General features: G+C 41.8%; 1 protein-coding gene across 1 annotated transcript; it reads left to right on the top strand.

The window, feature by feature from the left end:
* The first annotated feature begins 8,374 nt into the window (after positions 1–8,374).
* On the top strand, positions 8,375–20,153 carry LOC107111401 (small VCP/p97-interacting protein-like). The gene is made up of 4 exons (XM_015412368.1): positions 8,375–8,437; positions 16,687–16,737; positions 18,408–18,524; positions 20,058–20,153. The coding sequence occupies exons 1-4, from the start codon at positions 8,375–8,377 to the stop codon at positions 20,070–20,072; spliced, it is 246 nt and encodes an 81-aa protein (XP_015267854.1). The 3' UTR covers positions 20,073–20,153.
* The last annotated feature ends 3,729 nt before the right edge of the window (positions 20,154–23,882 follow it).

Raw genomic sequence — 23,882 nt, 5'->3', positions numbered from 1 at the left:
AAATAAACACAATCCATGTGTGAAGTTCAAGACAGTAGAGCCTGTGCCTATCACTAAGACGGGCCTGCCCCCATCACAAAGAAGAACCCTGGGATAAGGAAGAACAGAGGATGAGTACCATAAAACGGTCATCTGAGCGGAGCACATGAGTAGATATCATGCTCCTGTGTATAGATGGAAATGATAAGAAACACTGGAGGTTGTTGTCTTCCAGTACTGCCCAACTCCATCTGCTCTTATTGTGTCTAGCATGTTTCAGAAATTTAAAATTTTATACAGGCATTTGCAGTGCAATTCTGTGCAGAGTTACTTCACTCTAAGCCCACTGAGATCAATGAGTTTAGACTGGAGTAACTCTGCATAGGATTACACTGTCAATCACTTTTAAAAGTAGCAGAAACCAGATACATGGTGATATTTAATGCCAGCTGTTTGGGAATAAAGACACTATACTGAAGGGCACAGTCCTTCATCCAGCTTAGGATGTGAACCAAGTAAACTAAATGCAGGGTCATTCTCATTTTTATGTCACAAATGATATATTTTTCCAGTGCCCTATCTGTATATCTCAAGGAGACAGAGGGCACCAAATCATTTTACTAGACACCTCTCACAACTGTTGTTCATCATTGCCCAGCACAACTCTTTTTCTGCATGGAAAGGCTCACTGATTTACATTACTAAAGCAAAAATATCCCCACATTTCCTTTTTTTATTATTTCAAGGAAAGTTATTCTTCACAATGACTTTTCCCTTGTTGTGATGACCTTTGCATTCCTTTATGAAATGAAAAGCATCGGTGTCACATTTCACTTTTCACAAAGCTGTCTGAAGCTTTGAAATTTCAAGTATTTGCCCAATGTGGCAGATGAAACCCCTGAGCAACAAATCCACACGATGACATTTTCTTTGTTGACTCTTCAATGAAACCTCTGACTTCTATCTTGATAATAATGCGTTGTTTCACATTACATAACTATGAAATGTATACTTGACAGGGAGTCTCAAACAACTCTTGCTGTCTCACCTGTAATTGATAGGTATTTCTAAATCCATTTATTACATTCCCACTTTACATTTTAGATGTCCACCTTAAAAAAATCTTAGTTGTATGACAAAAAATGCATTGTGTGAACAACAAGATGCTACTTTATGGTCACTGTTTGCATCAGTGAAGTCAATATGGGTTTGGGATCATTCCATTTCACAACTATGGCATGGATTTGAGCTGAGGACTTAACTATGTACTTCTCTTATCCATTAACTATGGTAGTGCATCAGCCAAGAAAATGGGATGTTAGCAAGGAGGTAATTGGTTCAGACCTCATCTCAGCCAAGAACATGCCAGATGGTCTTAGCCTTAGTGCAATAATGCTAGTTTACATTGCCGGGCTGCTATAAGTATTATTATGATAGATAACCAATCGAAAAATAACTTCCTACCAATAATATTGGACCACATAACAGATACACAGGCCTGGAACAAACCTAGATGCTCCTCTTTCCCATATACCTGCTCTGGCAGTGCTATTAAAAGTATAGCAACATCACTCATACCACCTTGAACTAATTGACCTGCTTGCTGTGATATATGCCATTATACATCACTGTCAACCATCCCCTTTGGCTTTCTACATAGGAAAACAGGATAAACAGACCTAAATCTGATGTTAAAAATGGCAATATTCAGGAACAAATAGGAAGATGTTTCAAACTTCCAGGACACTATGCTGCTGATCTAACAGTTACTATTCTCCAACACCAACAAAAACTTGCAAAGGACACCTCAGCATGAAAGGTCATTAAGAAGTTCAATGCATCTCCAACTAGGGTTGCCAGCCTCCAGTTGGCACCTGGAGATCTCCTGGGATCACAATTGCTCTCCAGACGACAGGGATCAGCTCCCCTGGAGAAAATGGCCGCTTTGGAAGGTGGATTCTATGGCGCTATACCCCACTGAAGTCCCTCCCCTCCCCAAACCCCGCCCTCTTTAGGCTCCACCCCCCCCAAATCTCCAGGTATTTCCCAACTCCGAGCTGGCAACCCTGTCTCCAACACTGCAGTCTTATTCAGAGTTATACCAGTCTAGGGCCACTGATGTCAGTGAAGAATATAAGAGATTGTTATTTTTGAAAAACTGGAAAAGTACTTCAGAAGGACATTTGTGAAAAGAGGCTTTTGGGATGCATTTATTTTGACATGCTGTATTCATATTGCATATATGAACCATTCCATCCCTGAACGAAATATAATTTTATTTAGCTATATAATTCGCCCCCTCTCTGGTTTTCTAGGACATCTCATTCAGAGAAACTGAAATAAATGAATGAATGAATAAGCCCATTGATATTAATGAGCCTAGAAGAGTATAACTCTGCTTAGGATGGCAGTGGCACAAATCCAGGAGAACTGTGGCATCACTGAATTTTCTATGAAAATCAGCAGTGTCTGATTGTTTCTAATGTAGTATATTTTAATAAGAGATTATCTGGTTAGAGTGAATTTATCAGGTATGACTGATATGCCAGGAATCTTCTCACCAGTCATTTCTCACAATTTGGTTGTGTGTGTTTTTTTTAATGTGGGAAGACATATTTTTTCTAGCAAACCATCAGCCTTTTAAGAACTGTTTAAGAACTCTATCACCAAGGTCATAGAGACCATTCTTAAATTTATCTGTGACAGTCACCTGGAAGCAAGATGGTAGACTTTACGTTTGATTGATAGGTGTCACCCAAAGTGGAAGATGAATATACTTGAGAACTAGGACTCCAAGGACCTAGTAATGAATACCTGAGATTTAAAAGAAACATTAAACCCACATAGATGGACTAAAACAAAATAAACAAATAAAAAGTACCCTGGGGGAGCTCACTCTCTACCCCCTTATTTGTCTGTGTCATCCTGCCTCGTGGCAAAATGTGTGGTAAAATAATTGTAAGCAGGGGTCATTTCCTGCAGGAGCACACAGGAGCGGAGCTCCGGCAGTAAGGAGCCCAGGGGGCGGGCACATGCAACGAGCCCCGCCCCCTGCTCCCAGCAGCCCTCAGTCGGGCCACGAGGAGCAAGAAGCAGCCAGGTAAGTTGCAGAACCCACCCCAGCCCGCCTTCAGGTACAAGCTCTCCCTCCTCTGTGAGGACAGATCTGCACAGTCCACCCCCCCCCCAATAGCTAACAATCCAAAACAGTTCAGTGGAGCCTGAGCGGTGGCATATGCAAATAAGTTATGCTAATGAGTTATGCTAATGACCTCCTGCACTTCTTTTTCTACGAAATGACCCCTGATTGTAAGCATAAGTTCATTCACAAGCTCATGTAATGGGCATTGACTAATCCTTAACATGCCAATTACCAACAGAGGGCTTTACCACATTTCTCTGTTTTTTTGGGGGGGTGGGTGTCTGTTCCACATGTGTTTTGCTCCCTCTAGTGGTTGATTCAATATCACACAGATTTATGTCCAGCTTAAAAACCTGCACTTTAAATCTGCAGGGAAATATGCTGGGAATAAACCTATGTGATCGCAAATCAACCAGTAGAGGGAGTAAAACACATGTGGAACAGGAACGCACCCCCCCCCCCAAAGAAACAGGAACTTATACTGCCTTGTACTGAATCAGGCCCTTGGTCCACCAAAGTCAGTATTGTCTACTCAGACTGGCAGTGGCTCTCCAAGGTCTCAGGCAGAGGTCCTTCACATCACCTACTGCCAGATCTATTAACTGGAGATACCAGGGACTAAACCTGGGACCTTCTGCATGCCAAACAGATGCTCTACCACTGAGCCACAGTCCCTCCCTAAATATCTTGAAGAGCATTTCCTTGTATATGACAGCCACCCTACTCTCCTCTAAACAGCATGGATCCAGGACAGTATTTCTGTGGGCAGAAGGGTTTCCTGCAGAGCGTGACATTTATCTTCCCTCTTCCCAAGTGCCCCCAATAGTCTTCCTGTCCCCCAAGAGCAGCATTTCACATTCTGCAGGAAGAAGCACTTCCATGCACAAAAGAACTGTCCTGGGTCCAAGCCTACATCATGATCTGCAAGAGAAACTGTACTTTGGATTCTTTTTTACGACAATAGTAAAATCTAGTTGGATGCAGACCAAGCTAGTATTACAGCTTTTTACAAAAGAAGGCATTCTTATTTAAACACATTCTGTTGAGATAGGGTTGCCAGCCTCCAGGTGGGGCCTGGGGATCTCCCGCTTTTACAACTGCTCTCCAGCTGACAGAGATCAGCTCCCCTGGAGAAAATGGCTGCTTTGCAGGGTGGACTCTATTGCGCTGTACCATGCTGAGGCCCCTCCCCTCCCCAAACCCCACCCTCTCCTGGATCCGCCCTCAAATTCTCCAGGTATTTTCCAACCCAGACCTGGAGCCCTATGTTAAGAATATTAGTGGCTGTGCTTTGTACACTGTGTCTATATGTTATGGCATTTATTTGTTTTGGGATTTTTGATCAATATTTTAAGTGACATTAGCAAAATCTAAGGTCTCAAAAGACTATAAGCCAAAATTACAAGTAGCACTGAATCCAGGGAGAACGTAATCAACCTTTCCTTCCTGCTTTTGACATTCTTAACATATTCTGTAGGCAACGCAAACCACTGGGCAATCTGCCTTGTGCATACCAGCCAACTCTACAGTGACAACTTAGGGGGCTGTAGGTTGCTGTTAATAAATAACACAAGGGATGAACAATATTTTAAAGATACAGAAGTATCTGTTTCAATATGGCTTCAGGGAACTGGGAAGAGAGGAATGTCTCGAGCAAGTTATTTTTGGATACTCTGCCAACACAGATCTAAGAATGGCAATTCAGTTTAATAGCTATTCATTAGAAAGAAAGAGCATTCATGTGAATGGATTCAACTAGCTCTTCATTTAATAGTATGTGAAAGTAATGCAAATAATTAGTGCTTCTTGGCACCAGCAGATTCCAAGCATTACTCAAGAGAAAAGGAAAAGGGCTCTGTGAACAGCTAATTACCGATGTAACCATTTGAATGTAGAATCCAGACATACGGGTTGCTTGTACCAGAGTGAACTGGAAATAAATCTGAACAGTCATCTATTCTCTCTCTTTTTCAGTTTATGATCTACTTCCTCTTTATTTATTTTCCAGGTCCCCAAGATAGTAAGCTTCTAGAGCAGGCTTGGTACTACAGGCCAAGCATGATGTATTAAAGAATTATTTGAACTGAAATATCTCCTTCCTGCCTCTACAGTGGATCCTAAAGGTATCTATCAGTCCTTAAGTCTGTCAGTGTTGATTGGCTATTATTTATAGGGAGACATTTCCTCAATTCCAGGTTTGCTCTAAAGCAACTAAAATTGCAATTTGAAAAACACATCAAGGGGAAAGCAATCTTTTTACCTTCATTTTGGAGGTAATTGAATAAAGCATTAAAGCGCTCAGTCGTTTTTCTATCTAAGTAATTGTTATTATCTCAAATCAAGAAGCCTGGGCAGGGAGAGGCTTTCCTGTTCATCAAGTCCAATTTCTTGGAAACAGTGCAGGTTATAACCCTGTGGTATTATCTCAAGAGAATACACTAATCTCTTTTAGAGCACTTTTCATCGATGGGCCCCCAGTGACCAATTTTTGGCAGCTCCTCTGTTTTCTGTGCCTTTTCTCTTTCACTGTTATTGTTTTTTATATCAGTAAAAAACATAGTTGATAGTTGGAGGAGACCTTAAAGGTGAAAGGTATCAATATTATTTTCTAGCAGCCCAATGATTTGGATAAGCGCTTGCTGTGTGCAGAATACTACTTTTCACACAAGTATTGTTCCTGTGTTTTTTGTCTATTACCGTTGTCATTTTAAACTGCAGAAATTGCCAAAACAACTCAACCTGATGCCTATTTAGGTGGTATTCAGAAGATTGCCCAGTGCCAGTATATGACCATGGAAACCAATTCTTGTAATGAGGAGGTGTAGAGATGGATTAATGACATTGGTGTGGCCTTTTCTTATTCTTTCTCTCCATTTCTTTTATCTTTGCCTTTATTAGATTTTATGCCTGTGAGCAGAAACTCTGATTCTTTAAAAAAAATCAATTGTAAAGTCATACTATAGAAATAATATATGATTATAAAAATATTATGGTTTTAGGCTGTTTTATATATTGCAAATAGGCCTACTATTTTCTGGTAATTGACAACAAAAGGACTCAACATTCCTTAATGGCTAGAAATCTCTTGCTAATTTATTGGAATGTCTCAGACTTCCATGCGTAGGAACAGAAGAATAACAGCAGTTACAGTTTACATTAGAGACAGGCAGAGAGGTTTCAGCAACTGCAGCTGAGAACAACTGTTGCCCCCAAGGAGAAACTGGTGTATGGCCAATTGTGATTGGAAGCGTATGTCTACAGCCTAAATGCTCCTTTGGTGTACTGTAAATAAACAGGCATTGCAAAGATATCGTAAGTTTTCAGAGATGCTTTATTACAAGGAAATTGATCTTGTAAAGAGGCCATGACTGGGCTGCCTTAGTAAGCATGGTGGTCTTAACTGGCTAGCTATGGATTTAACTGTAACTATTAAGGATCAGAAAGAATGTACTACACCAACAGCAAGCAACCCATAATAGTACTTGTCCTCACATGCATTACTAAAACTGAGAGGTAGAATGGCAAAAGGTCTGACTTGGAATCTCCCAGTTCATTTCATTTCTGCTACAACTCCAAATTCCTATTCTACCAGCCTCAGACTTAGGTCTGCAACACTGGCTTGCTTCAGAGGACAGTTATAAAGATTGTAGACCAAGAGTGGTAGCCATGTTAGTCTGCTGTAGCAAAAATAAACAGCAGTCTTTTGGCACCATAAAGATTAACAATTTTCAATTCCCATTTATGCTGGAATAAAAAAATGTGCTAGCCTTTACGGTATTGCAGGAATCTTTTTTTATTTTATTTTTTGGATCCCCCTAAGGGGATTTTTAATTGGTTTTTTCACAAGACTACAAACTATAACTGAAAATAAGGGAAGGGAAACTACATCTAGGGAGAAAGAAAAGAAACCCACTAATAACTAAAAACCCAAGAATGGGAGAACAATACATCAGTTTATCTCAATGTTAATCTAAAATGCTGGTAATACATTGAACATAGTCAGTTATGCTAGGTTAGGTATTGCAGGAATTTTATGTGGGGTTTTTAAAGTTATGTATATGAAGCACATTGAAAACTTAAACTGTATTATATGAATACTATTATCAGTGTTACAATAAGGAGTTGACTTATTTCATGTCCACTGTAAAGAAATCACCCAGGAGGTGACAGAGAAATATACACCATGACAATAAATTGTCTCACATATGGCTGCCGGGAACAAAATTGTATTAAAATATTGGATATGATATTCTAGGTGATGATTTAACTAACAGTTTATAGAAAACACAGGAATATTTGGGAAAATCTGAAAGTAGTTCAATGGATAGACACAGGTTTAAAATGTTCTCTTTTCCCAAAGTTTGCCCCACCCTTCCTTCAAGGACACCATTGGAGGATATATTGTCCTGTCATCCTCCATTTTTTTAAGAGGTTGTATTTTTAAGGTTGTATCAAGGTACAACCAACCTAGGGTGACCCCTCATGGGGTGTTCAAGGGCCAGAACTCGTTTGCCAATGCTTCTGGCTGGCAACCTTAGCCTTCGTCGGTGGTCTTCCATCCAAATACTACCTTCGTTGGTGGTCTTCCATCCGAATACTACCCGGGGTCGACCATGCTTAACTTTGAGAACCGACGAGATCATTCCCCTTCCCTCTTATCCTCAAAACAGAGCCTGTGTGGTTGGTTAAGAGGAGGAAGAGAATCGACTTAGAGCAAAGTGCAGTCCACGGTAGAACAGGGATTTGATTCGGAACCCGGTTCTCCTCGCCTTGAAAAACGCAAGAGAGGAGTGGAACCAGCTCCATCACCACTAGGGGCATCTCGGTTTTGGAGAATTCTGAGGGTGAACGGCTCTCTGCGAATAGAAAACGAGCACAGCGAGAAAACAGAACGCTGCCCCCTGTACTTTCACACGAAGCTTTTATGCAGAAGAAAATTCAAAACTGGAATCCACCACCTATAACTTAATGCCACCTCATTCCTCTGCCTAAGTAAATCAAACGACAGACTGTCACTGTACTTTTAGCTCCCCTACGCTTCTTGAAAGCAGCCCGCCGCTCTCTCCCCTCCCTCTTTCCCGCAGGTTTCTGCTCCAGAGAGCCAGGTGGCGCCGTCTCTGCGCCCAGCCCTGCTGCAGAAGGGCAGCGTGAGCGGCTCTGTGGTCGAAGTGCACGGCGGCGGGGTCGTCGTGCTTGCTTACAGTTGCTGCCTGGTGGGCGCTGCCCGGTTAGGGCTGGCCGAGCCGGACCGGGATGGGGCTCTGCTTGCCTTGCATGGGGGGAGCTGCTGGTGATGTAGTGGAGACGCTGGACCCCGTGAGTCCGAACTGACCTCCAGCTTTCCATCGCCTGTTTGTATTTGGGCGACCGCCTAAAGATGCACAGCTGCCTTATTGATAACTTCTCGTTGTTACAACAGGTTTAAATTTTGCTTAAATTTATTTTAACTCATTTTCCCTTTTAAATTTAATAGTCATCATACTTGCCCTGGTTTCAGGCTGGCTTTCAGGTTATTTCCCCCTTTTCTGCCCTTCTTGTTGCCTGAAATGTCAAAATACGCAAAGCAACATGTAAGTTTTAAGTAGTTAAAGAGGCTCAGGAGAGCCCATCAGTGCTTAGCAGCCTGACTTGGTGTCCTTTTACTCAGAAGTTAATCCCATGGTGTTTATTGGGACTCTCTTCCAGGTGTGCTGTCCAATTGCTGTGTTCTTGTCTGGTTTTGTTTAGGCTCTAGAAGAATGGGGGGGGAATAATTGTGTTGTAAGGTCAAAGAAGAAGAAGAGGTTGGATTTATACCCCACCCTTCACTACCCAAAGGAGTCTCAGAGCGGTTTACAAACTCTTTTCTGTTCCCCTCCCCACAACAGACACCCTGTGAGGTAGGTGGGGCTGAGAGAGCTCTGACAGAAACGACTCTTTGTCAAGAACAGCTCTTATCAGAACTACAGCTTGCCCAAGGTCATCCAGCCAGGTGCAAGTGGAGGAGTGGGGAATCAAACCTGGTTCTCCCAGATTAGAGTTCGCGCACTTAACCACTACACCAAACTGGCTCTCAAACTTCCTATACTCCCGTGTTACCAGACACATGTATGAAAAGAGCTGGGTGGTTTTTGTCAGAAGAAGAATTAAAGTCTACAATTCATAAGCCCTCATGACAGAAGGCTACCTGCTTCTGAAATGACAGGGTTTTTACTAGGGATCACAAGAGCTGCTGGGTCAGATGCATAGTTATCTAGCATGTAAAGTTGTTATTAAAGGAAAGTAGTGTGTAAAATGCAGAAGGAAGACTGTATAATTGCTTTTAAGCTATATATGGTTTTATGGCACCATTCTTTGGTACAACTACATGTGTCTGAGAGAGCTGCATTAATTATTCAACATTTAAAACCAATATGTTGCTTAGATCATATGCATTAAGAATACACCTTGAGAAATAATGGAGAAAAATACCTTTACTGCCATTTTTACTGACCTGCTTCTTGGATTTTAGTCTCAGGACTTGAAGTGCAATCCTATACACAACTGCTCCAGTCTAAGTTGTTGCTGTTGTTCAGCCGCACAGTCGAGTCCAACTCTTTGCGACCCCATGGACCACATCATGCTAGGCCCTCCTGTCTTCCGCCATCCTCTGGAGTTTGCTCAATTTTATGTTCATTGCATCGGTAACACTGTCTAACCATCTCATCCTTTGCCGTCCCCTTCTTCTTTCATCTTCAGTCTTTCCCAGCATCAGGGTCTTCTCCAGTGAGTTCTCATTTGGTGGCCAAAGTATTTGAGCTTCAGCTTCAGTATCTGTCTTTCCAGGGAACAGTCAGGTTTGATTTCCTTTAGGATTGAGTTCTCTCTTCTCCAGCACCATAATTCCAAAGTATCTATTGTTCGGTGCTCGGCCTTTTTTATGGTCCAACCCTCACACCCATACATTACTACTGGGAATACCATCACTTTGACTATGCAGCCTTTTGTTGGCAGTGTAATGTCTGTACTTTTTATTATGCTGTCTAGGTTTGCCATCGCTTTCCTCCCAAGGAGCAGGTGTCTTTTAATTTCGTGGCTGCAGTCACCATCTGCAGTGATCTTGGATCCCAAGAATGTGAATTCTGTCCCTGCTTCCATGACTTTCCCTTCTATTTACCAAGGAGTGATGGGGTTGGATGCCATTATCTTAGTTTTTTTTGATGTTCAGTTTCAAGCCAACTTTTGCACTCTCCTCTTTCACCCTGAGCAAGAGTCTCTTTACGTCCTCTTCACTTTCTGCCATTAGAGTGGTATCATCTGCATATCTGAGGTTGCTGATGTTTTTCACGGCAATCTCAATTCTGGCTTGTGATTCATCCAGGCTGGCATTTCGCATTATGTACTCTGCATGTAAATTACATAAGCAGGGTGACAATATACATCCTTGCTGTACTCCTTTTCCTATGCTAAACCAATCAGTTGTTCCATCTACAGTTCTAACTGTCGCTATTTGACCCTTATACAGGTTTCTCAGGAGACATGTGAGGTGGTCTGGTACTCCCATCTCTTTAAGGACTTGCCACAGTTTGTTGTGACTCACACAATCAAAGGCTTTAGTGTAGTCAATGAAGTAGAAGTAGATGTTTTTCTGGTACTCCCTTGCTTTCTCCATAATCCTGCGAATGTTGGCAATTTGATCTCTAGTTCCTCTACCTCTTTGAAACCCAGCTTGTACTTCTGGCAGTTCTCTATCCACGTACTGCTGAAGCCTAGCTTGTAGGATCCTGAGCACATGACCTTGCCAGCGTGTGAAATGAGTGCAATTGTGCGATAGCTTGAAAATTCCTTGGCAAAATGTTGTATACATGGTTGGAAAATGTGTATAAAAAAGACTCCAAAGAATAAGAAATGTAAATCGTAACGAATGATGTATAATAGAAAATCATATAAATAAAAAAATTAAAAAAAAATTCCTTGGCATTGCCCTTTTTTGGGATTGGAATGTAAACTGACCTTTTCTAATCCTGTGGCCACTGTTGCGTTTTCCAAATTTGCTGGCATATTGAGTGCAGCACTTTAACAGCATCATCTTTTAGGACTTTGAATAGCTCAGCTCCAGTTTAAGACCACTGATTAACTCGTTAATCTCACTTCACATTAATAATAATACATGTTCCTTTGTGGTCTTTTAAAATATTGTCTCTTGATACAGCATCTTGCAGAAATCCCTGCCGCATTTGATTGATCTTTAAGATGCCCTCAAACCCATTGTCCTGTTGCTGCAAATAATTATGCTTAATACAGTACTTATGCTTGTTACGGGGGGAGGGGTCAGTGGTGAAATAGACTGGTGGACCAGTGAAAAGTCTTCTGTTTTCCTTGGGGGGGAAGCAGTATGAATTAACTGGGCCTCTATGTATTACCAAGAGTTTTTGTGGAAGGTCTAGTTCATGATGGTTTCTATCTGTGGATTATAAAGGAAGGACACATGCTTCACCTCTGTCACCCACACTCACCCTGACTGGGTATATGGACTGGGGTTAATGCAGCTTCTCCTGATTAGTATTCTGAAACTTGTATATGTTTAAAAATATCCCTCTAATTCCTGTTATAAAGATGGGAGCAGAGTGTACCTTAAACAAACTCCTAGTGAATGTATAAATGGAGCTTGAACCCAGGAGTTGCCTGTCTTATTCAAAAGGGAACTCTGCCTCTCCTTGGCATAGTTTCTCTCTTCATGAATATTTTTAAAATATAATCTGACTAGGAATAAGGCTCATTGTGGAAATAAATACAGCGAACTCCAGAAAGAGGCTCTGGCAGAGTGTCCCGGCCATGGGCACTCAGCGTCAATTTGCTGTGGCAACCTCAGTAGGGTATAATGATATAGAGTCCACCATTTTTACAGAGGAACTGTTCTTTGCTACCTGAAGAGCAGTTGTAATTCTGAATGATCTCCAGCCCCCACCTGGAGATTGGCAACAATGGTTCCCCAGAAGGAAATGGTTGGTTTGGAGGGTGGAGTTTATGGCATTGTACCTGTATGCTGCTGCTGTCTTTTCCCCAGCAGGAAAAGTACAGGTGTTCTCTGCAATGTGGACCAAAGCAGCTTATATCACTCTCTTCTCCCCTTTTTGACTTGCACAACAATCCTGTGAGGTAGGTTAGGTTGAAAGTCTGTGACTGGTCCAAAATCATCCATTCAGCTTCCACAGCAAGAACCTGAGTCTAGCAGACCCTGCTCTGAAGTGCTGACTGCTACACCTAAGGTAGCCAATCTCCAGGTGGAGCCTGAAGAGCTCCAGGTATCACAACTGAACTCCAGACAACAGATCTCTCCCCCCTGGAGAAAATAACTGCTTTGGAGGGTGACCTCTATGGCATTGTATTCAGCTGAGGCCTTTCCCCTCCCCAAACTCTGATTTCCGTAGACTCCATTACAACATATTCAGGAATTTCCCAACCTGGAGCTGTCGTGCCACAGGTTTTTGGCTTCCTGTTTTCTGTATGTTTGGTCCCATTCTCTATCTCTGCTTGTGTGTGTATCCACTGGCTTTATTGTAATAACTTGGGCTAGTCCCCCCCCCAGCACACTGACAGCCGTTTATTTGGCGGGGTTTTGTTTTTTTCGTTCTGGAAAGTTGCCTCAGCAAACTTGGCTTGGAGGTTAAAGACGGTGGGTTTTGTCCCCTGAGGGACTCAATCGTTGTCTGGCAAGGAGAGCGAAGACAGTAGCTGTGTTCACTGGAGCAAAGCAACTGTCTTCTGAAGAAAGTTTTGGTGGGCGCCACCTTTGAGTGACACATCATGGAGCCAACTGATTTAAGGGTGTGTGGAATGTTCAGAAAGTGCCACCCGACTACTCAGTTATGTATAAGGACAGATTGCTCCCAGAATTTACAATTGGGGTGTTCACCTCTGTGTTCTATTTGGATAGTGGATGGTGCTGTGGAATAGTGGTCCAATCCAAAACCTCTTAATCAGGCTAATTTGTTTTCCTTATAGAGTCAGCACCCATATCTTGCACATGCATTTATATATGCTTGTAACCTGAGTACCGCTTTTCAGGAAAAAATAAGGAATAGGAAAAATTTTAAAAAGAAAAACATAACTCCTTTTGATATGTCTACTTGTACGGGTACTACCACAATAGCAGCAAACTAGGTATTAGTACAGGTGTGAAATATGTGCACTTGTCTTCAGAGACTTATTCCTATAGACAGTTCTTACACAGTAGGAATTGCTGGATTACATCTTGCCCAATCAATTTGTTGGTGTTCTGGTGACAGGAGCATCTCCTCTGCAGTATATTGACTTCAGGGTCTGGTCCTGGTTTTACATTATGTGCAAGGAGAGAGTGAAACAAAATGATGATGGCACCTATAAATGTAACTGGAATAGTTGCATCCTCCTACCTATTAATTTGTCTTGATTCTGGTTCTTTTAATAAGCATCTTGAAGAGATCATTTCCATTGAAAAGTGGCAGTTCTGCCATTTTGGGCACTTAGCCCTCAATTCCCAGGGTATGCTGCTGCTGTCTTAATAAGATTTTTTGTACTGATTTTTTAAAAAAGAAGATAATCAGGCCAATCAGGGTTTGGATAAAAAATAAATTTCTCTGTAGTGATTAAAAATGTTGCTGTGTTTCAAGTAAGAAAATGAAGAGAAGAAATCAAATTTCAGTGGAGATTCAGTGGAGATTAGATAAACAATATTTTTCTCTGAAGAAAAATTGTGTTACTGATTCATGTAACATAGAGGAATCTCACATTACCCTTTTTAAGCCGGTTTGAAGCCGGTTTTGATCCGTCATGGGGCTGCCATTTCACACATGGCTTTCTCCTACCAGTAAACAGCTGGATCTGAAGCAGTTTGCCATTTCAGACTGCACTGCTTTTTCCTGCTTTTTCCTGCCGATTTTCACCCGCGTGAGCGATCTCCGGCTTTTTTTTAAACGTTCGCTTTAGAGCGTTATAGCGCTATAACACAACACTCCAGGCATTCCAATGGGATTTCTATAATGCTGTTTTGCTGTTGTGTCATAGCACTATAGTGCTATAGCGCTCTAAAGCAAACATTAAAAAAAAAAGCCGGAGATTGCCTGTGCGGGCGAAAAACAGCAGGAAAAAGCGTTTTGGATCCGGGAGAAGAAACTGAAGACTACTTGGAAGTGGTTTACAGGTAAAACGGGACAGAAGCATTTATGTGTGAAAGTACAAATATATTCCGGTAGGGAACCGGTTCTAAAATAGTTGTGTCTGAAATGTCAGACCAGAAACCGTTTGGGAACTGTTCCTGAACCGGAATATATCGCCTGTCTGAAATTCCTCATAGTCTCCTAAATTTGAAACAAGCATTAGATTACTTTTTGTTCATATGGAGAGCCAGTGTGGTATAGTGGCTAAGAGTGGTGGACTCTAATCTGGAAAACTGGGTTTGATTCCCCACTCCTCCACATGAAGCCAGCTGGGTGACCTTGGGACAGTTACAACTCTCTCAAAACTCTGTCAGCCCCTACCTCACAGGGTGTCTGTTGTGGGGAGAGGAAGGGAAGGTCATTGTAAGCCGCTCTGAGACTCCTACGGGTAGTGAAGTGTAGGCTATAAAACCATCTCTTCTACTACTACTACTGACTTGGTTACCAGCCTTGCAGTGTGATCACGCTCTTACTTCAGGCGGACACTAAGACTGTTTCATGTGTACACCATTCCAAGAATCATCAACCCACTTGACTCCAAATACAGTCATCTGTACGTGCAGCACAAGCAAGGCTTGATGCCAAAGCCACTGAGTTTCTACTGTTTTCAGTTTGGGCAATTCTTGGCATAATATATGTGACTACTTTGGTAGGTCTCGGTGTCATAATCCAGCACATTTGATTTCCGCAAGCTGCATGGTATCCTGCACAGCCTCATTTCTCAGCAGTTCACCCTGTCCATACAGGAAAAGAAATGTTTCGCAGTTCAGTTTCATAGGCAGTGTTTTAGCCCAGTTATTGTATTCAATATGTCCAGTTTAACGCTAAAGACTGAGTGTGCAGAATGCTTATTTGTAGACATGCTCTAAGTTGTTCTATTTGACAAGAACTTTCAGTGAGGGTAACTGTGACTTCTATAAGACAAGCTAAGTGCCTAATGTTTTCTGAGCATGTTTGCTCCACATATTTGAATGACTTCGAGATAACACAAGTGTTGACCTTGGCTTGCAGACCCCTATAGTGTGCTTTGATCAGCCTTTGCATACCCAGTCTTTGTAACTCTTGCAGCACTATTCCAAGCCTTTAATATGTATGGCTCACTGAGTCTGTGTAGTGTAGTGGTTAGAGTGTCGCACTAGGATCAGGGAGACCCAGGTTCAAATCTCCCCTCTGCCATGAAGCTTGTTGGGTGACCTTGGAGTCCCAGACTCTTCAGTCTTTTCTCACAGGGAAGGTGCTCCAACTGCCTAATCATCTTGGTTGGCCTCCTCTGTACTTTTTCCAGCTCTGTGATGTCTTTTTTGAGATATGGTGACCAGAACTGTTCAGAGTATTCCAAATGAGGCCACACCATAGATCTATACAGGAACAATATGATATTGGCCATTTTATTTTCAATCCCTTTCCTAAAGAACCCTAACAGTAAAGTTTGCCTTTTTCACCACTGCAGCACACTGAGTTGACATTTTCATCGAGCTGTCTACTACAACCCCAAGATTGTTCTCCCTCTCAGTTTCAGCAAGTTCAGACCCTGTTAGCCTATACTTGAAACTGGGTTTCTTTGTTTTGTTTTGTTTTTGTCCCAGTGTGCATCACCTTGCACTTACCAACACTGAACTTCATTTGCCACATGGTTGGCCACTCACTCAATTTGTGGAGATCTTCCTGGAGGCCTTCACAGTCATCCTATTCACCATCCTGAATAATTTGTGCAATCTGCAAATTTGGCCACTACACTACTCACTCCTAGTTCCAGATCATTTATGAACAAATTAAATAGTACCAGCCCCAATACCAGTCATTATGGGTTCTCACCACTTACTTCCTTCTATTGTGAGAACTGTCCATTTATTCCTATTCTTTACTTCCTGTCATTTAACTAATTTTTAATCCATAAGAGAATCCATCCTTTTATCCCATGACTGCTAAATTTACTCAGGAATCTTTGGTGATGTACCTTGTCAAAAGCCTTTTGAAAGTCTACCGGGTCATCTACATGTTTGTTCACTTTCTCAAAGAAATCAAGAAGTTTAGTGAGGCAGGCCGTCTCTTGCAGAAACCATGCTGATATTCCCTCAGCAGGCTTTGTTCCTCTGTGTGCCTGATAATTCTGTCTTGGATCACAGTTTCTACTAATTTGCCTGGGGCAGACTTTAGGCTGAGTGGCTGTAATTTCCTGGTTCCCCTCTGGACCCCTTTTTATAAATTAGTGTAATACTTGCTACTCTCCAGTCTTTTGGTACAGCAGCTAAATTTAATGATAGGTAACATATATGGGTTAGTAGACATGATCAAATAGTAGGTAATTAACAATATTTGACTGATTGATCAGTATGCCAACCCTATTTTTTTCTCAGTGAAATTATCAAAAATAAATTATCTTATTGTTCTCTTCCATATTTGATATAGGAAATTAAAAGGAGACAACTTGCCGAAGCTGCAGAAAAAAGGCAGATGGAGGTAATGAAATCACACATTTGGCAGAGAGAGATGCCAGCTACTCAGATACACCTTCTTGCATAATGAATGTGATGCATCTTTGCTGGAAGTCAGTTTTTTTTAATCTTTCAATTTATTGATTGCTCAATCCTTGCAGAGCTGCTGGCTCTGAGCAATTTACAGTTACTCATTTCACAAGGGACTAACAATGCTTTATAGGGGTAAGGGAGGACAACCCATATAATCTTTACATAGCACACGTTTTGCAGCCGACGGGGATTTGTTCAGTTGCAACTCAGACGTGATCCGGACGGCATTTTTCCCACTCGGCTTGGCTTGGCTGGATGACGTCAGCTCTTCCTCTCCAGGACTCTTCGAATCGCAGCTCAATACTGCCACCGCCTGGCCGGAACGGACCATTACAGGCTTCTTGATGAATTGAATTTTATTGTTACAGCACATAGCCAGCTTCTTGATGCCAAAGAGATCTTCTAGGCTTTTGAGCTTGCGAGCCAAACCTTCCGTTTGCCGGCTAACACCTTTCCCACGGGGGGGGGGAGTTTGGTGTGCCCACCCTCTCTAAGGAGTGGTACCCATTTTATCTACTCACCAAAGCTTTTGAACTGCTGTGTACCCTATGAAGGAGAGACAAGGCTGGTAGCTCACACCAGCGCGGGGCTAGAACTGACAGCAGTCCTGTTCAGCTCAGATGTTACTTGTAACCAGAGGATAAATCCCCTGTGCCATCGCTCCCCATCACTTAAGAATGTGGGAAAGTGGGTATCATTATGGCATTACAGTTGACTTTGACTTTCTAGCCAATGTTTATGGAGTTTGGCACCAAAGTTGCATGAATGAGTACATGTTTCTGAATCTACTTCTGGGTGGGGGGAGCAGCCCCAAAGTAGAAGTGGCAGTTGTAAAAAAAGGGCTTTTAATGGTTGTAAATGGGGGTTTTGCTGCACATTCGGCTGATATAGCTGCACCATACCCTTCTGCTGAGGACCAAACCTGTGTTCCACCTTCCTGCCATGGCTAGTGATGGTATTCCCAGTGGCTCTTTGTCGTTTTGACTGTTTAAAGATTTTTATTTTATTGCAGTTCATTTGAGTTGAGCTGAAGAAAATAGAAGGGCAGGGCTCTGCCACATTGCTGAACCCTGCAAGAGAAAAATGAGGCAAATTATAAGTGTTCCTGAAACAATCATAATATCCCACCTTGAAATATTTAACAACAATGGTAGCAAACATGTTAGAATGTGGAGTATAAGTATTTCTGCATTTAATCCTTTTTTGGTATTTCCTAAATTACCTGTATCATGAGGGCAATTCTATCATGATAATTTTATTTTTATTTTATTTTATTCAATTTATACCCCGCCCTTCCAGCGAGCAGGGGATGAGCTGTGAGAGAAATAGCATACTGGACTTTTAAATCACAAGGGACTGTTTTTACAGGCTTCTTCACCATTGTATTCCAGGCTTTACCCTTGATGATGATGAGAAGCATGTTGCTACACTCCAGTGTATTCACATATAAATATTACAGCAGTTGTATACATTTGTATGCAATTACATGAATTTAATGCAAGCCATAAAGCTTATGAAAATAGTCTTGTTTATAGCTGCACTTTTTTGAAAAGGGGCAACTACATTGTAGTTTGCTCATTATGCCCTTTTTCCCCCTCAAAGGCCTCATCTCGTGGTATTAAGAATCCATCTTCTGTTGAACAAAAGAAAAGGAGACAGGAGGAAATGGAAAAACATCTTGATTCAGCAGGGCCTGGACCAGAAGGAGGCGGGCTTAGAGTAAGATTAAAAACATGCTTTTCTTTCTCTTACAATGTTAGCATCTCTTATCCCTCTGCTGACTTATTGACTGCCATTTGGCTTTTTGTTTTAGAAATAACTGTATAAAGATATGTGTATTGTAGGCTTTTGTCAGATTTCATTGATACTTAATGCATTTAAAATCTGAACATTCAGCTTGTTGATCCAGAGGAGTGGAATGAATTCACACGGTCAGTTTAAGAAGAAAAAAAATGTGATTGGATCCTATGAACTTTCAGCACAAGTAATTTGCAAAGGTGGGTCTTCCCAGCAGCCTGTGGTGACCCTGAAAAGCCTGATACTGACTGTCGGAGGATGACTGTGGACAAAGTGTCATTCAGAACAGAGCTTTCGGTGAACAGAGGGGATTGGTAGTGGAGAAAGTTCAGCAGAATACGATTTCTGCTAGTACAATGGTAAGTGTGGTGGGGAGATTTCATCTGATGCCCTCTCCTCACTAGCCCCTGCTCCATGTGGCATTTTGTCCATACCAATCCCCAGCCCTCAGCATTTGATTTTTTCAAGGGTACCAGGGTTTGCTGGAGGATGATCCAGTTATGGAAATTTATTTATTTATTTGGATTTGTATCCTGCCCTCCCCGAAGGCTCAGGGCGGAAACCTCTTGCTGTGACAGTTCAGAGTATCAAATCCCATTTTTAAGTGGGCATCTGAATCCATCTTATTCCTCTCGACCACAGACTATAAGTCGTCAGGTAAACCAAGTGTTAGTACACTTTGTGTGACCCATGATTCTGAAGGCAGTCATTTTGCGAGGTGGTTAGAGCAGCTATGACGAGGGGGCCCACCTCCCCCTCCATTGGCAATGCCTTGGAGCTCTGTTGGGGTCCGGAAGCGTCTGTCGCCCTCTCCGGTAAGCCCACCACCCGCCTTCGGATGTGCAGATGCGATTGCTTAGTCATGCGTATGCACAAACTTCCAGTTTTTTAAAAAAATCCATCCCATTTGCCACACGCCGCTCTGCTTCTTTGCCGCGCTGCAGGATGGTTGTCTGATCGGCACCTCCCCCCTAACCACGGGACCTCCACAGGACCTCCAGGGGATGTCTGATTGTGCAACCACGTGTTATTTTGCCCCGGGGCAAACTTCCACGCGTTCCCCCCTCTGCATTTTCTGGCCCGTGTGACCAGGGCCGTGGTTTGGCTTCTGTAAAGGCTAATGAGTTCTGGTTCAGAAGTTTCCCTGTAGAATCTTCTGTTGAAGTTCCTTAGCGGGAGAAGGCTTACTTTCTGGTTAGCAACTAAGTGTCCTGGAGTCACCCACAGGTTTTTGAATGTTGCTGTATATACGTCTGTATGAAATGAATGGTCTTGTGTTTCATATAGCTTGTGTATGGGGAGAGCTTGCCCAAATGTGGAAGTAACTCTTTCAGGAGATCTTGAATGAGTCGGGATGGTGTTACATATCAGTGTCTCATATGAAGATTGTGAGGGGCAGTCTTGATTCGTATAACGTTAATATCAATGCTTTACCTCTGACCTTTTTGTTCCTAGTGGCAAGTTGGATAACTCTGGTGCAGCTCCGGATGGGAAGGACAGGATGAATGTTCTACTGCCAATAACTTGCCAGTTCCTGCAGCTGAATGACACTTGTCCAGTGTGTTTGGCTTTTGCTGTTGTTTGCCTCTGGAGACTCAGCAGTACTTTGCCATCAAGGCAGGACAGATGGAAGAATGTGCACTAAGGATCCTTTTTCAAACCAAAACCTCACAATGTACAGCAGAGAGGGCCAAAACCAGTTGTTTACTAGTTATGCTGCCATATTGTGTAACATTGCATGTCTTAACATATTGGGAGGGGGCAGGCAGATTGTGGAAGAGGCACTTACAATGATAAATGAAAAGTTCATAGCTTGATTGTTCTGAAGATAATCCTGCTTTTAGTAATTTCCCTCGATGCCCAACTGTGTCTTTTGTCTGTGTCATGCTTATAGAATTGAAGCCACAAACTCAGCCCCGTTACTCAGAACTAAACTGGGCCGAAGTCAGTAGGCTTCCCTGAGAGTAAACGTTTTGAAGGTGGAAGTTTTTGTGCCTTCGAGGTTGAATTTACATGTTTTAAGAGAATTGTCACCATAAAGTGAAAAATGCCTGTCCTTGGTTATTTGTTCTTTGAAATGCCACCACTGTGGAAGAATTAAAGTACAGCCATGTGAAAGGGACTGTAATTTGTACAATAGAGACTAATCCATGGCTGTGCTTCTCATTTACCACACAAGGCTATATTTGTAAGAATAAAGATGTACTGAAAGCAATTACTACTTTGTGGTGAGATTTCTCTCTAAAAATCAACATGTAGACTTAATCTGATAAATCCTGGAGAATGGTTGTTTCTGCAAATCCATAGTTACTAAAATTGCTTCAAATCATTATGGTGCATATGTACTTATGCCAAGATAAATACGTTCGTATGGTTTATTCTCTTCATCTTTTGGATTTTCCTATTTATGATATTTGGAGATTCATGATTATTGCTAATTAAAGATACAACTAAGCTAATAAGGATTCACCTGAGTGCAATTCTCCTTGTATGCATCTCATTCTGTAATGTAAATGAGCCAGCCAGCCATTTGAAGTGAGGAATGGCTCATCTATTTGTCAATACATTTGGTAATCTGTCTTTTTTATTAGTCTTTCAGAACAGCCTAGTTCTTGGAAATAGTGAGAGAAGGGTTATAAGCTTACACTTATAACACAGTGGATAGACAGTTTTATCTTTACATGAACCAAATAATTTTGTATGTGTGTATCTGTTGCTGGTTCTTTGTCTTCCCCCAAAGTGGCAGAGCTTTGCTGCTGAAATGAATCAGTTCAGTGGACAATGTACTCCTTCCCTTCCCTCCCTCAGTCCCACTTGATATGTAAACTGAAGCTGGATTTTGGGGGGATAATGGACTGAATTTGGTGTCTCTGGTTAGTGACAATTTTAAAAGAACAAAATCCCTGGAATTAAACATCCCATTCAAACAGAATAAAAATCAGTTGCGACTAGAATAGTTTAAAATCTCCCCTTCAGTGTTCTAAATCAACCACAGGATGACAAGTCTCTTGTTTTGAGCTTGCAGAATTATAGTGCTTTTCTTGAAATGCCTTTCCTTAAAGTTTACACTGTGTTTTAAAGTTTATATACTATGCTATATTTATGCAAATTAAAAATCTGTGAGTGGTTTGGGCATTTTAGTGGAAATGTATATTGGGCGGGGGAGTGCAGTTCTTTGTGTTAAAATACCAGTTATTAAGTAGTAGAGATGACCACATTGTAACAGGAATGCTATTGACACATTCTATCTTTCATGCATTAGTTGAATTCATTTGTCTCATCATATCTTCTGAAGGAGTCCAGTGCCTGCTTGTATGTTTGTTCACTAAGTGTATGTTAATAATTCAGTGCAAAAGTTTGTGGCCTTGTTGCAAAATATTGATACCTCAGACAATATATTTCCTGGGTACATTTGTATCACACCTGTCTTACTGCTTCTAGCTAATGTAATACTAATTTAACCTGGGGTAACAGGTGGACTTCTAGATTTCCAGTAATGCATGGCATCCCTCATTGTGATAGTACTAGGAAGAGAGGAAATTAAAGTGCCAATGTGGGAATGAAATGGTGTGTTTTCCATACTTTTATTACTTTTGCCAATCTTTTAAAAGGAATGGTGTCAGAATGACAGCACCATGCCCTCTACTGTCATGACTTTGCATTCCCCTTAAGGCAGATGATTGAGAAGGTTTTGAAAGTAGTGTGTATGCTTTTTTAATCTGTTCTTTCCATCTCTTTACATATGATCTTCTGATGAAGATGTTGGGCCTGTTGAAAATGCAATGTCTATGGGTAAGCGGGCAGGAACAGTCTGCTCCACACTGGCACAGCTGATCTTCAGGCTGTCTTCTGCCATCTCTTTAAACTTTAAAGGGACTGCAGTAGAAGCCCAACAAACAGCTAAGAGGCGGGAGCAATCTGCTCCAGCCTCTCTGCTGTTTTCAGCCTGGTAATTCCCAAATATATCCAAGATTTCCTGAAAAAAACCCGGGTACATTTGGGATGCCGAAAAATACCGGTAAAATATTTTGGATAGGTTTTTGGCTCTGGTAGACCTGAATGCACACCCCTAGTAAGCAGCTTCCAAAAACAAGAAAAAGGGGGGAAACCCTGTCGCTTCGTGCTGCACACAGTTGTATGCATGGATCACATTGTTTAAGGAGACCTTTCAATAGGCTTTTTGTTTGTCTGGCCATGTACCTTCCCATTGAAGTGGTACCTATTTATCTACTTGCAATTTCTTGCTTTCGAACTGCTAGGTTGGCAGGAGCTGGAACTAGAGATGGGAGCTCCCTCCGTCTTGCGGCACACTCGGGTCTCGAACTGCTGAACTACTGACCTTCCATCATGCGGCACCCGGGTCTCAAACTGCTGAACTACTGACCTTCCACAGCCTGCAGTTCAGCGTCTTAACCACTTGAGCCACCGCAGCTCCTCCCTTGTTCCTATCTAAATGCAAAGAATCAATGGACACAAGTTCAAAAGGTTCTGCAGCGATTATGTTGTTAAGTGCAGATCTATCCAACTTCTTTTGTTTGAAATAGCGGCAAATGTGTGTAATATAATGTTCAATTTTCTTTTCATGGGAGGCCAAAGCAACTTCCCTTGCTAAATTGAAAACTTCCCCTGCTAAATTGAAACCCCTTTCCTTATGCAGTTCACAATATGGCTGGTATTTGGCAGGTAAAACTAGTTGTTGGGTTTTTTAACTTGTTTTTTTCTGATAAAGCAGGCCCTCAGTCTTTGCTATAATCTATTCTTGCAGCAGAACAGAGCATTCTTCATTATATTTATTGTTAGTGGGTTTATGACCTGAAATTGTATACCATGGAATTTTTGAGATCTGAAGATCTTTGTGCTGCATGTAGATCATCCTTTGAGATGGGCTGTAGTGTGGGGACAAGGCCTTTTGTAAAGTCTTCCATGACTAGTGGGTTGAAAGTAATAGCTGTTATCCAGGAATCACTGCCCTTTTTCTGTTCATCTGCAGATTGTAAATGGCATTAACTACATCCATAGTTGTTTCATTGGTACATTGGGTTATATATTTGTCTTTGTCAAGTGGGATCTTGGATAATGCATCAGCATCCACATTTGATTTTCCTGGGAGATATTTTATACTGAAACGGAAATCAGCTAATTCTCCTACCCAGTGGTAGGTGGTAGTTATTTGTGAAGTTCTACAGCAGTCTTTGGAGCTTATTCTGCCAGACCATGAATTACTTAAAGTGCCATCTGGATCCATTCTGTAACCCTCATCAGATACCACCATTCTTAAAT

Source organism: Gekko japonicus, unplaced genomic scaffold, assembly GCF_001447785.1.
Source record: "Gekko japonicus isolate JY-2015 unplaced genomic scaffold, Gekko_japonicus_V1.1 scaffold4559, whole genome shotgun sequence".
Classification (NCBI taxonomy): domain Eukaryota; kingdom Metazoa; phylum Chordata; class Lepidosauria; order Squamata; family Gekkonidae; genus Gekko; species Gekko japonicus.
Note: the sequence above shows the minus strand (reverse complement) of the source record. Positions and strands in the feature narration are given on the sequence as shown.